At 56.1% G+C, this 17,003-nt stretch overlaps 1 protein-coding gene across 1 annotated transcript in view; it reads left to right on the top strand.

Annotated features, from left to right (window-relative positions):
• The first annotated feature begins 1,518 nt into the window (after positions 1–1,518).
• RALGDS (ral guanine nucleotide dissociation stimulator) overlaps positions 1,519–17,003 on the top strand; it is a 62,486-nt gene continuing 47,001 nt past the window's right edge. The window contains exon 1 of the mRNA XM_054220500.1: positions 1,519–1,609. Coding sequence (XP_054076475.1) covers positions 1,589–1,609 — 21 coding nt within the window. The 5' untranslated portion in view covers positions 1,519–1,588. The remainder of the gene's footprint in view (positions 1,610–17,003) is intronic.

Below are 17,003 nucleotides of genomic sequence, written 5' to 3'. Positions count from 1 at the left end.
CAAATGTCACTGTTTCATGTAAAACTAGTATAAAGCCATATGAATAGAAAGGCAGTTCTAACCAGAAATCTCTGCTGCTCGTATGCCCACCTCATCACCCCTGCTCCCCTAGCTGAACCTTTAGCTAATTTAAAGCAAGTCAGATGAGTACAAATTACTTTTTAAAAGTGCTTCATTCTGGGTTGTTGTTTTTTTTTTTAGTGAGTTTTGCCAGCAGCAAATTACATAGTTATAGACCTTTTGAAGTATGTATTTTTCCCACCGTTCAGCACTGACACCGTTACTATAATTAGAATGATGTTGCTCTGTAGCAGCATCTAGTGCCAGAGGGAGAGGCCTGACAGCACCTTTTCCTTTCCTGGCTACGCTCCCCGTCCAGAGCTGCTGGTTGTGCTGGCCTGGAGCCACGGCGGAGCGGGACGGCCAGATGCGATGGACTGTGCCTTGTCACTAATTCCCATCGTGACCCTGGCAGAGTTGGTTCTTCCCACTCGGTGGCTGCTGGGGCGGGGGGCTGTTAGACACGGTGGCACTGGTGTGGGTGCCGGGTGTGTGTGTTGGTCCCCAGGACTGCGGTGGCCAGCGCTGCACCCCTGAGCCGGGAGCATTGCACCGGTTGGGTGCACTCGGCCATGGAGAGTGACGCAGCCTTCTCTCAGCTCCTGCTTCTCCTGACATCACTCTGCAATGGCACATGTCATCGGCCTCATAAATATAAACTGTGGGTACCGGAGCCGTTCACATGCAGCCTCTCTGTTTCCAGGGCAACCCTGCTCGCTCAGCCTGCGCTGTCTCACCAGCTCACGCTCCGGCACACCGACTGTGCACCGAAATCTCCAGCAGCTTTTTCCCCGGCTCCCTCAGTGCCCCTGTTTTGAGTGTTGGGTTGAGCAGAGAAGGGGCAGCCGGGGGTGGATGTTTGCGCAGTGGTGTCCCAGTCCCCATGCGGCAGGGTGCCGGGCTCGCCTGGTTAGAGGTGTCTTGCTGGGGAGAGCTCGGTAGCGGTGCGCGCAGAGGGATCTCGCCCAGCAAATGACCCCTTTCTCTGCCCTGAAGCTCTTCTCCTATTTATAGCTTGCACAGCTATAAAAACCCTCCGAACCGCTCCCCGCTCCCCGGCGAGGCCTGCAAGGTGCTTTCCCGCGGGTCCTGCTCCCCCGGCGGCACCCGCAGCACCCCCCAGCACCCTCTCTGGGGGGAGAGAGGGGGCACCCACCCAGAGGTGGGGTGCGCGTCTGGAGGGGTGCCGGTGCCCGTGCGTGCGCCCACGGCTGCAGCCGCGCACCCACCTGCGGGCTCTCAGCGGGGGATGCGGGCGGCCAGGCCGGGCGGAGCCGGGCAGGGCCCCCGCCCTCCCGGTAGCGGCGCGCCCGCCCCCGCCCCGCACGGTGCCGCCCCGCCATCGGCTCTCCCGGCCGCGCTCCGCGCTGGCGGCGGCTCCCCGGTGGCGGCGGGGCCCCATGGCCGGCGCGGTGCGGCCCCGGCCGCCGGGCAGCGCGGAGGGGCGGTGAGCCCGGCCCCGCGGAGCCCCGCGGCGGCGGCGGCCAGCGGCTCTCCCTGCGCGGCCGGCGGAGGCTATGCGCGGGGCATGATGATGATCGACACTCAGGTGAGTTGCGCGTTTCGCCCGTCGGCTTTGTCTCCCCGGAGCACTTTCACGGTGTCCCCCCGAGCTCCGGTGCGCGGCTCGGGCTCGGTCCCCTTCAGCGCCCCGGCGGGAAGGGGCTCACGGCGGCCCACGCGTGCCCGCGACGGGGGACTAATGCGTGCGCGGTGCCAGGGGGCGGGTGGGCCCTGTCGGCGATTTCCTGGGGGTCTGTAGCCGCAGGTGCCGGTCCCTTGCTGCCTGCTGGCGTAGGGGGACATTGTACGTGCCAGCGATCCTGACCCCTGGTCTGCAGCGTGAGATTTGGCAAAGGAGAAGCAGCAGACTTTGCGGGGGGGGGGGGGAGAAATTTTAAATTTTTTTTTTGCTTTCTGTCTGCGTAATGTAGAAGTGGGGCTGAAGGATTGAGAACGAAAGCAAGACAGTTTGGGACAGGGTCTAGCTGCCGCTGCGATGCTGCAGCCGTTACTGAGCTGTGTGGCTGCTGGCAGGCGGCGAAGCTGCTGCGTGCGATGCCAGCGAGCCAGGGCCGCAGCGCTTAGGCCAAGTGGCACCAGGAGGTCCCTTGTCTCTGCCTGGTGTGTTTATGAGGCTAAATGAAGCTAAATTGAGCTGAGGTGGACAAAAATCCTACCCATAAACCCACTGGTGCTTTTGAGGCAGAGGAGGATGAAGCAAAGGCGTGAAATTTGGGGGTCTCATCAGAATGTGGCTCTCTGGTCCTGATGCTCATCTGACTTTATACTTTCTGTTCCCCTTCTTGTGTTCCCTTCCTGACCCCAACCCTGGGGAGGGAAGGGGGGGTCTGTGCTGCTGCCCTTGTGGGGGCGGTGGGAAGGTAAATGGGCAGCGATGGCTCCTGTGGGCCCAAGAATGAATACAGGGAAGGGCTGATGCTGTGATGGAAAAATAGGCTGGGATCCATTTTTGGATTGGAAAACGCATGCCAGAGCCGCCTCCTGCACCCAGTGGGTCCATTTGGTCTGAGTCTCATTTGCCTTGATCCAGCCCTATAAAAAAAAAAGCTAAATTATCTCTATTGGGGGTGAGTGTGTGTGGCAGCAGGTAGTGACAGCGTGCGTGCATGCTGGGCTGTAGCATGTCTCTTTGGGAAAGGGGGTTGGCAACCAAAATACTGGGGTTTGGATCCTGACCCTGCCGAGGGTCAAGAACAAGAGTACTCTGTCACCATGGCTGTGGACTGGGGTGAATAATTTTGCTGGGAGATCCAGAAAATTATAGGTGTAAAGCTGTGTAGAAAAAATGTCCAGAGCTCAGTTTCCCTTCCTTGTTGGGGAATGCACGTTGCAATTCCTATGGAGCGCTTTGTATTAAGGTCTCAAATTTAGCCTTCCTGTCGCTTTTTATACTTACCCTCATTTTATATATGGGTAAACTGAGGCATGTAGAGGTATTTGTTACAAGGCTAGGATCCTGCGTGGTTGGTAGTAAGGTGGAGAGCATAGGTTAGTTAGAGGTCCTGATCTGCCTACACGTCTTGCTCGAAGAGGAGGAGCCACGGTGCTGTTTAAGGGGTGCAATTCATCGAAGTCCCATCGTTTGTGACTACCAGTTAAGAGGAATTTCCAGCTGCACCCGCAGCCGCACCCTGCCAGTTCTTATGGCTGTACAGCTACATTTTTCATGCCTCATAAATGTGTCTCTCCCTGGTTGCTAAGGGAAAGACCCACACAAACAACTGGGAAAACTGAGTTGCTGCAAAGTAAATAAGCTGAGCAAACAAGGAGATTTTTTTTCATCTCTGATCTAATTGCTGCAGGTGTGTTGTTCAGGGTGTCATGACACGTGAAAGCAAAGGTTCATGTGCAAGGCTGAATTTCAGCCTTTAAAACTGAAACCTGCATGTGAGCTGAGTCAAAAGGTGGCTTCCATCCTGAACCACGCTCCCAGACTGTCCCCTCTCCCCCTTGCTGGCCATTTGGGCTGGAGAAGGGAGCAGATGGTGGACAAGCAGTCTTGGGGCTGGCTGAGGGCAGGATGCTGAGAGCCCGAGGCAAGCAGGGCTGGGCCTGAATTTGTTTCTGTCTCTGTCATCTGCTCTGAGGCAGAGAAGGGAGCTGTGTCTGAAGTGACTCCAATGGCCAGGAGTTAACTCTCGGTGGTGCTTTGCTGCGAGTAGGAGGGCAAGTTGGCAACAAGTGACAGCAAGCGAGAGTCCAGCTGGCAATAGGGTCTGGGAGGAAGCGGGTGGAGAGATGCAAAGTCCCTCCTCAGCGTGGTTCAGCTGCTCCATCTGGAGCTCCCACTCATGCAAGTGTGTATGTGCCCGCAAATAGGGCTGATCAGACGTGAACAGAGGATGCAGCGGCTGCTGTGGGCTCCAGAATAAATCTCTGGGATACTGTAATGATTGATTTGACATCCTGTAGCTCAGTGCAATTTATCTTTGGGGTCAGTTTGCTTTGAGGTGGCTCTTTATGTGAAGAAAGCCGGGGCCTTTCAGGAGTTTGTTTATTCCGAGCATCTTTGGAGTTGTGTTTTTCAGTTCCTTGCAGTGTTTTCACTGTGCCATTCCCTACATGGTGCCTGGCTACTGGACTTCGAGAAGCAGGAGTCCTGATCTTGCGTGGCAATCTTAAAAGCAATCTGCGCTATCCATCAACGCTCGTTTTGCTTCTGATACCTTTCCCATTGCTATAGCAACACATGTCTCACGGAGGATGCCAGCACTCTTTCCAGGTGGTGTATGCAGAGAAACTGCTTCACCTGCCACCAAACCGCGATCACTTGTGGAGCTGGGGTGGCTAATTGGCAACTACCCACAGCTGCTGGGGCTGGAGGTGCAGAGAAACTGCTATTAGCTCCCTCGGGCTGACCCTGCTCTCCCAGGTGGCCCCACTACCTGGAGTTTCCCTGGGATATCATGGTGACAAAGTACATGTGGTATCTAATGCCAGAATCTGGGATTTCTCTCCAAAGGAGAAGCTTGGCATGGTGTCAGCTGTCTCGCCAAGGCTTGGTGGGTGTTAGGGGATGTTTGCCTTTTTCTTCCTCCCCTCGCCTGTAGAGAGGCTGGAAGGTGTGCTTCACCTGCAGGGTGCTGATGGAGGAAAGGGGTTGTTTGCCTGCTTTTGCCAAGTGAGCTTGCCTCTTCTTCCATCTCCTTCACGCATTGTGGTCACTAAATGGGCTCTGGGGCACTCTCTTGTTCTGCTCCGCCTCCCCATCCTGCTGTCCTTAGCTCTTCTGTGCAAACCAGAGGCTGTCCCCAGTCATTCAGCTGCGGGTAGCCATCAGGACTGCTGCAGGGTTGCCTTCCCACTCCAGTGATGCTTGCTGCTGCCTCCGTGCCTGTCTTGGTGCTGGTCGGGGATGCGTTTCGCATACTGTTGTGAGCGGTATAAGCCTGTGCAAATGCCTTGCGTGGGCAGGCCACGGCCTGTCCGGCCGCTCGGGGCCGAGCGGGGCTGTGCAGCAGATGGCACTGTTGTTTTCCCTATGAGCGATTGGGTTTTGCCTTCATCAGTGCTCAGAAGGGTCAGTGGTGATGGGAGCCGGGGCATGGCAGGCGCGCGGCTCTCTTGGAAAGCAGCGCTCGCCAATCTGGGCTCCACTGCGGGAGCAGATCTGCTCAGCGGAGCTTGGTGTTTGCGTCTTGCTGACCGAGGAGGAGCTGTGTTTGACTCCTTGGTGATGACTAATATGAGCCAGCTCTATCCTTGGTGACCTGAGGTCCGATCCCAAGGCCACCGTGGGCCTGCTGTTAGACCTCAGCAAGACCATGTCAATCACTGTGTCCCACCTATAAAAAGAAAACCCTGATCCCTTTCGTGCTTGTTCCCACTGTCACCAGCCAACCCATCCCCCAGCTCCTAGTGCTCAGTAAACAACAGGCAAACCCGTGACCTTTCCATCAGTAGTGGTTGGGAGAAGTGCCTTTGCTGCTTTCCAGGCTGCCACATCTGTGCTCTTTGTGTTGGTATAGTAGTATTTAAATACGTGCGTGGGGCAGTGTGGTTGAACATGCTCTGTTGATGGCCCTGTGGCTGGAGTGGCCATGGCAGCCGCTGGCAGGCAGCTGTTTGGGTGCTGAGCTGCCCCACGTCTCCCAGATATCCAGTGTGCTCTGCCTGGGGCCAGCCCCTGGCTGCTGCGGGATCCGCTGGCAGCGGCAGAGCCTCCAGATGTTAGCAGGTTTCCCTGCTGGGACTGCCCGAGTCCAGCCTGCGTGACCTGTAGTGAGGGTTCACCCATCTGTTTTCCTTGGGGATTTGCATTTCAGATGGCTTGATTTCTTGGGGCCCTTTTGGCTCCCAAGTCACCCCGGCTGCGCCTGCGCATTTGCCCTTGGCCCGCTGCCCCTCGCCACCCAGCGCTCTTGGAGCCGGCTCTCTGCGGGGTATCTCTGCGGATATTCGCTTTCTCCACTGATTTTCCCCTGCATTGCAAGTTTTGGCCGTGGGTCAAAGACAATGTTTGTAGACATGAGCTGACGTCAAAGGCAGCTTGGTGGTGGCGTGCTGGGGCATCACAGGCTTCCAGGACAGAGTTTCTGCTCCCTCGAGGCCCGGGAACGCAGCGGGAGTTCATCCTCTGCAAAGATTTACAGCCCCTGGGTTCACTGAGCTGTGCTCTGGCATGACCCTGCAGGCTCCTGCCCTCCTGCGCTTGGGGCTAGTGAACACTGCATGGTCCCTGGAGTAGCTGTAGCTACAATACAATGTCCTTCACCACTCTGTGGAGAGAAATTTCAAAGATGGGGGGAAGGAAGGAAAGAAGCAAGGCGAGGGGGATGGAGTGAAGGAAGGGGCGCAGCAGTGCCCTGATGGGTTGCTCGCCTGCTGCAGCTCAGAGAGGGTGAAGAAGCCTTCCCTTGGTCTGTCATGCTGCTGTGTAGGATCTGGAGAAAATCAGCGAGGCTTTAGATGTGGCGCCAGAGCTCTGGGATGTCAGGGCATCCCAGATAAGGCTCCACAGCTCCCTGTAGGGTCTAGAAAAGAAAGGGAGGAGGGGGGAGAGACAATGGGTGAGGTGTGGTGTAGATATTGACTGCTGCAGGCTGACCGGTGCTGTTGGGAGGGATCACTTGTGTGGCTGGAGAAGCACTCCTGGTGTTACCAGAGCAGGGGATGTGCGGCTGGGGGGCAGGTCGCTGGCACAGCCTAAAGGCAGTGCGGTGCCCGGGATTCATGATGTGGCCATGTGAACCTGTTTGCAGCCTCCCCGAAGGCACGTGCTGGCTGATATTACCCTGAAAGCTGTGTCTGGCTTGCACCCTTGTGGGTTTCTCAGGACATCCGCTGTTCCTTTTCATCTTTCCTCCTCCATATTGCCCCAATCTGTTTCCCACTCCCTTGCTATAAACTCCCTGCCCGGCCTGAAGGCAGGAAGCAAACACTGCAAAGGCCACGGTCAGCACAAAAGGAGCCCGCCTGGCTCCGTGCGGGCCATCGGCACGGGATGGGGAGGTCAGGGTCACTTCACAGGGCAGCCCGTAGGCCCCTTTGAAATCTTTGGCAGCCGCCCTGCCCTGGTCTTTTGGCCCCGCTATCTCCCTCTCACAGCGGATTTCTCACCATGTGTTTCCTGCCCATCCTGCTCAGTGCCGTGTCCCATGCGATCACGGCTCTTCGCCTCCCTGGAGGAGACAGCAATGGCGTGAAAAACGGCAATGGGTGGCGTGGCAAGGTCCAGGGCAGGAGGAAACACCCTGGTCAGGGTGGCTGCTGCTGCGTGTCCTGCTCCAAGTTACAGGAAACAGGAAAATAGCGTGCCCTTGGCTGCTTTCTAGTCCCTCTCCAAAGAGGCTCGGCAGCCCCAGCGGGAGGGCCAGTGATCAGGTCTGCCGGGAGGGGGTGGAGGAGTCTCTCACGGCAAATGCGAAGGCATTGGCTGGACCTGGAAAACCTGTGCAGACCTGGAAAACCATTGCTGCCTGAGCTGTGGGGTGTCTGCGGGGCAGATCTGGTGGGTGCACACTGGGAGAGGGCAGCTGGTCCGGGGCAGGAGCAGCTGAGGGATGGGGCTGAGCTCTGCCTGTGTGGAGGCTGGAGGAGCAGGGGGTGTCCTTTCTCTGGGCGGCTTTTTTCTTGGGAAAAGTCCCGCGTTAGCTGCCCCGTGCTCAGCAGGCCAAGGGGAGCACAAGTCTCCTCCTCATACAAATGCTGAGGGCTTGCGGTTGTTTAAGGGCCCTGTTTTGCTTGGCAGAGGTTGAAAGTCCCAGCAGGCTTCAAACCCTCCCGTTCAGCATTTCCATGGTGACAGGCAGGAGCTTCTGGTGGCTGTGCTGTCCTCAGTGGCACCAAAATAACGAGGCTGGTACAAGCGCTGTGCCTTGGTGTGCAAGCCGGAGCCTGTGGCCCCACAGCCTTGTCCCAGTATTGGGATACACTCCTTCCCCAGTGCTCATGGAGGGCAGTTTTGTTTTGGGATATGCACTGAGAGGAGGAAGGGTTTTGTTTAGGAGAGCTGTGCCTGGCCTCCTGCTCCGTCACTGCACGTGGCACCGATAGGGAAGCCTGCAGCGTCATGTCCCCTGACAAAGAGCTCAGCCTGTGCCTCTGCATTCATAACCCGCTGTGGAAAATATTAGGCCTGGAAACTTGCAGTGCTGTGTGAATAACTAATTAATGGGAAGGGAAGATGACTGATTAATGCTTCCACGATCCGGGGAAGGTGCATTTCCGCTGGTGGAAAGGCATTTATCTCCCTCCTTCCACAGCACAGAACCTCCTCCTCAGGCTAACCGCTGCAGATATCCTGACCGTGCCGTTTGGAGGAGATCTGGGCCCGAAGGGCTTTTAGTCAGATGAGACATCAGCCAGGGGTCTGCGTCTTGCACGGTGGCACAGCCCTTCCTGTGGCACTTGGAGGGAGGGCTGGCCGCAGGGCCCACGGCTGCTCCGGTCTCCGTCCCTGCGTGTGGCTCAGCGACGTTTTCGTGGGGCTCACCGGAACACGGAGGCTTCTCGTACGGAAATGCAGTGTAGTTCTGGGGTACCTGGGGCTGGGTGGGAAATTGGGATTGTACGTCCTCTACGAGCTTGATTTATTTATTTCTTTTCACACCGGCTGTTTTTTCAAACTGGGGGAGACGGATACAATCTTGAAACATTTTGTAAATAGAAGTATTCTGAAATAATCCTTTCTCCCTAGGAAGTCAGAGTGAAATTCACATTCTTCTGTGAAATGTTTATATATTTTGGCCAAAGCAGTGTATCTTTTGCTGGGCAACATCTGTAAGTATGACCAGGGTGGTGATAATTAGGAAGAGATCGAAATGCAATGATACCTGTCAATGTTTCGGGGGCCAAGTCTTGTAAGTTTTCATGTGTCGGCACCGTTTTCCTGTGCAAGGCCTCCTAGCTCCTTCGCGCTCTGGCCAGTGACCTGCAGCCGAAGCACGTGTTTCTTGGCAGGATCCAAAGTGTCTTTGCGGGGGCCACCACCGACACTGCGCCTGCCGCTGCAGGTGTCACAGCCCCGCTTTTGGGGAATTCGCCCAGCACCTACCGGAGCCAGGCGCTGCACTGGGTGGCTCTAACTGCTTATACAACTCCCCTTTGTGCTGTTCCCAGGGCTGCTTGAAAGGGTGTTTAGTTAATAGGATTATAAAGCTTTCCTGTCGTTAGGCAACGGAAATCAATGGTGGGCCTCCAGGGCTGAGTTTCATCCGATTTGCAGCGCAGTCACTAGATGGCTGTGCTGGGTGTGCGGCAAGACTGGTCCTACCTCCTGTGCGGTGTGCTGCTCTGCTGGGGCCTGCTGCAAATGCAGAGGATGCTCTCGGTCTGCCCGTGCCAGCCACGTGTTTCTCCTGCTGCAAAGGGTCTGGGACCACACGGGTGGTCAGGATGCTAACGCAGCCCGGCAGTGCGGGCCGCACGTCCCAAAGCGCTGGACGGTGTTTCCCAGCTTCCACGTCCGCTGCTGGGCTGGTGCGGGAGACCCAAGCGTTTTCCCTTTCTGCAGCCAAAAATGGTGGCTTGGCCTAAAAGCTGAGAGCAGGCACTGCTCTGCAACGCCTGAGGGGGCTTCTCTCTCCTCTCTGCTGTAAGAAAGCATCTGGAGACAGCAGGTTGGTAGGATGGCTCATTAATCTGTGCAATGCGAAGTGAGCTCAGAGCTCGCTGTCCCCAAAATGCAGCAGGCTTCCAGCCCCCGAGGGGCTGCAGAGCTGGCAGGGGATGGGGCCGGGGGGGTGCAGCCCCCTGCATGGCAGGCTGCACGTCTGTGCTGTGCGGGGGCCAGGCCTGGGAAAGCTGAGCTCCGACTGCAGCCCTCGGGGAGGTCAGGGAAGGGCCTCTGCGCGCTCTGGACTGTGTCCACCAAAGCTGACAGCCTTCGGGTTTGGTCAGTCCCGCCCTGCCGTGTCCTTGCCCCCCTCACCCTCCCGCGAGGCGGGATCCAGGCTGAAATGCCTCTCCTGCTCTGACCCGGGGCCATGGGAGAGGTGGGCCAAAGGCATTGGCTCCCCTTGCAGCCGAGGAAGCAATGTCGAACCATTCACTGTCATAACAGGAGGATGGGGAGCTGCCGAATGGGAATCCTGAAGGAAACTTCCAGGAAAGTCAACCTGCTTCAGGAATCTGTCCGTGCAACAAGTGTTTCCCATCCCCCTGGCTAACACAAGCTAGTGGAGAGGGGACAGCACATGGTGGAAACTTCTTTAAACCCTGCAAAGCAAGCATGAAGGGGGAGGATCGTGAGAGTCTTCGGCTTAGTGCGTAGGGCTGGAGACCTCTGAGCTGCCACAGGCGTGTCTCTTATCTCTCTCAGCCTGCGGTTCGTTGTCTGCCGAGTGACACCGAGCAGTGATGTGGATCTGCAGATAACCTCTTGGCCATGTGTTATGTAGGCTAAAGTATGCATGAGGAGCTGAGAGCGTTTTAGACCCCATGGCACGGCGTCCTGTAGACGAGAGCAGGCTCCAGGGATGAGGGCACAAGAACCTCCTCCTTTGGGTTTGTTTAAGCTTCAGCTACACTCTGGAAAATACGCTGAAGGGAACAACCCTGCCCAGTGCAGGAGGCTCAGCCAGGTGCGTGAATTAGTGGATGCTCTGTCTCTGGTAAATGCCCCAGGTAGTGTGTTGTGCTGTACAACACATCCGTGTGCCCTCTCTTTGCATGCGGGGCTGGATGCATGCAGACATATGCCTGGAGAGGTGCCCCGGCCTTGCTGCCAGCCTGGTCTCTCACCGCAGACGGCTGCTGCTGTGGTCTGGTTGGCAGGTGGAATAAACCCTTGCAGAGAGATTATAATTGTTAACGGCGGGGATTGTCGTGGCATGCCGGTACCCTCAGCTCTGTTTCCCCCGGCACTTTTCTCCTCTCCAGCAAAGACTTTGTTTGCGGTGGGAAGTGCCTAGCCATGCTGCCAGTCCGGTGCGGGGACAGCTGAGCTCTAATGTGCCCTGCACTGTGCCTGCCCAGGTCCCAGTGCGATGGCTGGCTGCACTGCCAGGGCATGGTCCGGAGCTGGCCCTAGAGGAGGCAGGGTGTGCTGGTGTTTGGGAGCTTATTCTTGGCACCGTTCTCTCTTAAAATCTGTTTGTGCTGGAGTGCTGTGGCCTCCTGACAGGCAGGTATTTTGGGAGATGATGGGGCTTTTCCTCATGTTTGGAGCTGGCAGGGAACAGCTGTAAAGGGCACGTGGCAGTTTGTGGCATCTTGCCACGCCGGTACCTCTGCAGCCCTCAGCTCCTAAGCCTGCCATGTATGCCCGGCCTGGGGAGCTGGGCACCCGTGCATGAACGCAGTCATCCCAACAAAATACACACAAAGAAAAAAGAAAAAAAAAAAAAAAAAAAAAAAAAAAGGTGCAGGCCTTGTGCCAGGGATTTCCCTGCCTGAGCGCTGTGCCCAGGTCCTTCTGGCAGCACAGAGTGGGTGCGTGTGGGATGGGGAGGCTAAGGGGATGTTAAATGGCCTCAGTCTAGCAGGAAACCAAGGTTATTTTTGTGGTGTGGATGGTGGGGGCAGCTGTGAACTGCAGGAGTTACATGGTGGCTGTCCTGCTTGTCCTCCAGCAGTGTGGTGGTACAAGGTGCTGGTGCCACTTGGGGCAAGAGGGGTTGGGGAACTGCTCCGGGATGTCTGCCCAGGGATGGGGTCCTTCCTCCACGTGGTGCACGGGCAGTAGCGCGATGGTTGGAGCGGCGGGCACCCCTCCTTGGGCAGCTCTGCCCACCCTGGACTCCCCAGCCCTGTGCACCTGGGGCCGCTGCATTAGTGCCCCCGGCCTGGGCTCTGTCCCCACCTCCGGTGGGAGGGCGGTTATGGAAACTCAATAAACTGTTGCCATGACAGCCTTGAGCTCAGCTCCCTCCCGATGCCGTACCCACCGTGACAGCTCGATGTTACCAGCTCCCGTGGGACTGATTTCAACAGGATAAAGCGCTTTCAGCATGGGATGAGGCAGCTGGATCACAAGCGGCAGAGCCCTTTTATCCTGGTGATGCAGGGAAACAGTCTCAGAAGCAGAAAGGAGGCGTGTGGGTACCTCACGGTCCCTTTCCAGTGGTGGAGAGGTGGTCCTCGGTCTCATTTGCATCCTCTCACAGCCCCATCAGCTGCACCTCTGGTCTCCGTTGCTGCAGTGACCGTCTCCATGGAGACCAGTCCAGCACAGCCGCATCATGGGACCACAGAGGGGGAAGCCGTGGGGAAGCGTCCCCACCCCATGGGGACGTGATGGCTCCCAGGGTGCGCTCTCGGCCCCCAGGGGAGCGTGAAAATTGAAATACCTCCCGTGGCAAATGTGTGGAGGAATCCCAAGAAAACTAATTGGTTTTCCCCCAACTCCCCCTTTAATGCTTGTTGGTTTTCACTTTGCATTGGTAATTGCTGCTCTGCACCTATTAAAAGGCTGTCTCATGCTTCGCGCGGGCTTGATTGCAAATTAATTTTGCGTACATATCTATTCTGGGGAGCATGGGAATTTATTCGTCTCACAATGCTGAATGCCAGTCGGGCTTTCCAGAGACATGAGGTGCAGCACAGGCTGTGGCCATTATTGGGAGTAACTTTGAGGGAACGAGGGCAGCTTCTTCAAATTAATGCCTAAAAACAAGGGTGCAGTTACAAATCAATGGGGTTTGTTCTCATCGCTCGTTTGTGACAAGACAGATAGATTTCAAATGGGATATACAGAAGCACCCATGAGCTTAGATACCAAGGTGCCTTTGATTTTCACAGGGAAATAGGTGTCCTACCTGCTCGTGGTCTCCTGGAAGTCCCACCAGGCATCCACCTTCACGTCCGCGCCTGTTTCTGCCTCTCTAAATCTACCCGTAGGCTTTTTTTAAGTGCCAGATTCCTTCAGAGGGATGCCATCAGGTTGGGATTTCTGTGTTTTCAAAAGCAGATTTCCTCTTTCTATTACTGATAACTATCAAAGGGGAAGAGCTGTTGGGATTTTCCATTTGCCTTTCACTCGTGCTTTGTTTCCTCTTTGCCTTTCTGTCAGCCTCACGCAGTGAAAATAAACCAGTCAGTTTTGTGTCGTTTCTCTTCAAGTACAGCATTCTTGTGCATGTACAGGATGCAGCGATGTTTGGGCTTGCAGACAACACATGGAGTTGCAATTTCCTTTGAAAAACAAACTCGCCATTGTTATTTCTGTGGAATTTCTTTAATTTTGTGAAAGTCTTTGATGCTTGACTGCATCAAGCATTGGAGTCAGCCTTCCTTAGGTGGGCCTTTGTCCTTGCGAGTCACTTGGTGTAAGGAATGGCCAACGTGGTGAGAGAGGTTGGTCACCAGTTCTCGGAGCGCTCTGAATGTTTACGCTGTAGCAGCTAGGCTGGGTACTGAGATCCTCCAGTGCGTGAGTCTGTCCCTGAAGCCTGCATCCACCTGTGCAGAGACTCAGCTGTGGTCCGTCACAGTGTGCCCAAAATTATGTGCTTGCAGGGTAGCGGAGGCTCTTCGGACCTTAAGGAACGGTTGCACTTCCCAGTGCAGGAGTTGGTATCTCCCTGGGCGGCAGTGGAGCAGTTTGGAGTTGGATGCACCCGGCCCAGGGATTGCAATTTCTTTGCCCTGCAGTTGCTCTGTTCCTGCCAAGACTGTTACTGGAAAACAGTGTTTTTCCAGTAATGGTTGCTAAGCAGTGAGGTCTCATGATGGGCTTTATCTGCTCAGCTGTATCTGCAGGAAACAATAAACCTCCAGTGCAAAATGAAATGGGGAAGAATCGGTGGCTGTGCTGGGGCTCCCCTGTCTGCCAGAAGTGGCCGCTGGGGTAAGGTGATACCAGGGGGAGACTTCTCCACCCCTCGCAGGGCTTCCGCGCTCCTTGGGCTGGCGCCTGCTGCCGTTGGGCTCCAGCAGTGTTAGTCCTGTGCTTGGGGGCATGGCTCTTCTGTTACCCATGCGGCGGTATGTTTAAGGTGCTCGGCTGCTGTTGCTGGAGGATCTGGGATCGTAGCACGGTTTCCACTCGTGCCAGCCAGACTGGAGGAGGAGTAGGATGAGGCTGTCGTTCAAATATCTGCGTAGGATCGGCCTGTCTGGGCTGGCTTGCTGGGGAAATCTTCACCTTGTACTTCTGCTGAAAATCTCCCAATGGGAAATTGTTCAAAACCACTTTGCTGCTTTCTGTTGAAGGACCGTTATGTTCCCTAGGGACTTATGCAGGTGTCTGGGGAGACTGGTGGGTGGACGTGCACGAGCTGGCCCCTGGTGAGGAGGGGAAGGTTTCATGCTGTCCCTGGGACTGTGCGAATGCCCACAACATCTGGCTGGTTACCTCTGGCTGAAGCCTTCCACACACAGCAACTCTCGCGTCCCGTCAGCCCCCGCGTGTCCCGCTGCTGTTGGTTTGAGATGGTTCTCTGGAGCCGCTCTTCTTTCATCCAGCCTCTTGCTGCTGCTCTGCCTGGCACCTCTGCTGGGACTCTGCACTTGTTTTGCTTTCCTTCACAGTCTGCCTGTGTGGCTTGTGACTTTTCCAGAAGGGTGATCCCCTTGGCATCTTTACGGCTGCCTGGTGGGAGATCGCTGGGCTCTGGGGACCAGCAGGGCAGACTGAGCCCCTGACAGAAGTGTGTACTTTGGGGTACCTCTGCCCTCTATCCCTTGCTGTTACCGTGAGGTCTGGGGGAGCCCTGCAGACCCAGGCACCAGCAGATGATGGGGCTCCTATACCTCCACACTACCTTTGCAGACTCTCCTGTTCCTATGGGAAAGATTAGCTGCCGAACAGGATGATAAGTGGGTTCCTGGGGATGGTGGCCCTTGGAGATTCTGGCACAGAGTGCCACAGATTTCATCTGTGTCCTTCTCAGGGTGTTGGTGCAATCCCAGCTGGCCAGCTTCTTACTGGAAAGTTGTTATTGGAAAGCTGTGCTCTGCCGACCTGTTGTTGTGGGGAAGTGAGTAACCTGAGCTGGGGCTGAAGCACGGGTTTGAATCACCTTCTGTGGAACCAGAGCCATGGGTGCTGCCCGTGCTGGGGGCAAATTTCATTGCTGGTGACGGCAATTTGAAATGTGGGACTGCCCTCCATGGGAGTGCAGGTTGTATTGACTCACTAAGACATCATTTACGTGGAGGGGCAGTGACTGGGGATGCCGGGGTGTTTCCTGGGCTGTGGCACTACCTCTCTGCCATGAAAAGATCCAGACAGTCGCCAAAATGCTGTCAGCCAGAAGCTGGGAGATGGACCTGGAAATAGTGCTTTGTCTATGGACGTGCTGTAACTGTGACCTCCTTTCACTCCTCTGCTGCGAGGCCGTTCCCAGGGCTGCTGCAGTGCTGCCCTCTGCATCCTGTGCTGCTGCTCGCCTTGACCATGTGGTGCTTGGAACTTCTGTCTAATTTCCAGTTAAAAATTATTTATGGTGGGTTTATCCCTAGCTGGTCACGTTCTAGGCTTGTCCACTAGTTCCCATTCCTGCAGCATATAAGCACTGGTTTTCTCACCCTTGCATTTCTCCTGGGAACGATGGGCTAGACCCCGCTGCAGTCCCACGCTCTGCCCCATCGTGCTGGGCAGGTGCCCAGCTCTGACTGCGAGCGGCACGAAGGGTCCATGTGTGTGCGAGACCTGTGTGACCCCAGTGTCTCGGCCGGCTCTGGCTCCTGTGCGAATGACTCAGCCCAGACGGGGAGGCCAGGAGGATGCGGGGCCGGTGCTGGCTGGGCGCTGAGCAGGGCTCGCCAAGCCCAGCTTACCTAATGCCGCAGGAATGCCCGGCTCAGCAGGGCTCCTCGGCGCTGCTCTGAAACCCAGGCATGCCATGGGCTGGGCTTGTGGCCTCGGGCAGCGGCTGGGTTTGGGAAAGCCGGGACAGGGCTGCACCGTCCCGGAGCTTTGCCCTGCGTGCAGCAATGGGCAGCCCCAGAGCGGGACCCACTGCTGCCTGCAGACGTGGGAAACCACCCAGAAATGCCTCGAGTGGGGGCTGTTCCACCCCATTTATGCCATCCCTGCTGAGCCCAGCAAGAAGGGCAGCTGTAAGGGTGTAGGCTCCTGTCTGTTTGAGGGCAATGAGGAGTTCTTGTTGACTTGGCCTTGGCATTTTGTGTGGCCCCTCTGTTGGGTATTTAGGTGGCCCCAGTGACTCACCTCGCTGGGTGCAGCTTGATGAACCCACCAAACTGCTTCTCTCCTCTGCTGCTGCCCCCCCTGGAGAGAGACACCTGGGGTGCTTCTCCCAGTTATTAAGCCTGATCTCTGGAGCTGATGAGGGTGAGAAAATGGCCCATGGACTTGGCCCCGGGTTTATTCTTTTTAGTGAGAGCAATAACGTCTGTGCGATGTGCGTGTGCGGGTGATGCACATGTTGCTCCATGTCAACTCTCATCCTACTGCTGGTGCAAATTCTGCAGAAAGATGCTTTTTGTAGCAAAACCACTCCATTTTGTGCCATACTTCCTTTAGCAAAACTCCGTTTCAGAGCTGCAGGCTCTCTCTGGTGGAAAAGGCGGCTGGTGCCATGCTCACCTGGGCAAAACTTTCCACGCAGAACTGATCGGCAAACAAAAGAATCACCAATATTCACTGCCTTTTAGTGCCACGCTGTATTTTTAGTGCCATAAGGTTCCCAAGCACTCTCTGGATGTGAATTATTTAAGCCCTACTGTGGTCCTTGGAGTACAGGAAGGCACTGAGCTGAAACTGCCTCTGATGATGGAACGCGGGGATGGGAGAGGAGAAGGAAAGAAAAGGGGAGGCTCTAGCTCCGATCATTCATGCTCTCTGTCTCACACCCTCTCATCCTTCCAGCTCTGCTTGTTTGTCGGCCACAACAGCCAGAGGGAAATGCTGTAGCTGCTGCAGACACAGTTTGATCATAATCAGAAATCCACAGCAGGCAGGACCTGTTGTGTCTCTGAGACAATGCACGGGGTTTGCGAGTGCCATGCATGTAGATGAGGCTGAAAACCTCACGCCAGTGCAAAGCAGCAGCTGGAGCCAGCACCGAGAT

This window comes from Rissa tridactyla, chromosome 14 (assembly GCF_028500815.1).
Source record: "Rissa tridactyla isolate bRisTri1 chromosome 14, bRisTri1.patW.cur.20221130, whole genome shotgun sequence".
Taxonomy (NCBI): Eukaryota; Metazoa; Chordata; class Aves; order Charadriiformes; family Laridae; genus Rissa; species Rissa tridactyla.
The sequence above is the reverse complement of the archived record's forward strand: the minus strand, read 5'-3'. Positions and strand labels throughout refer to the sequence as shown.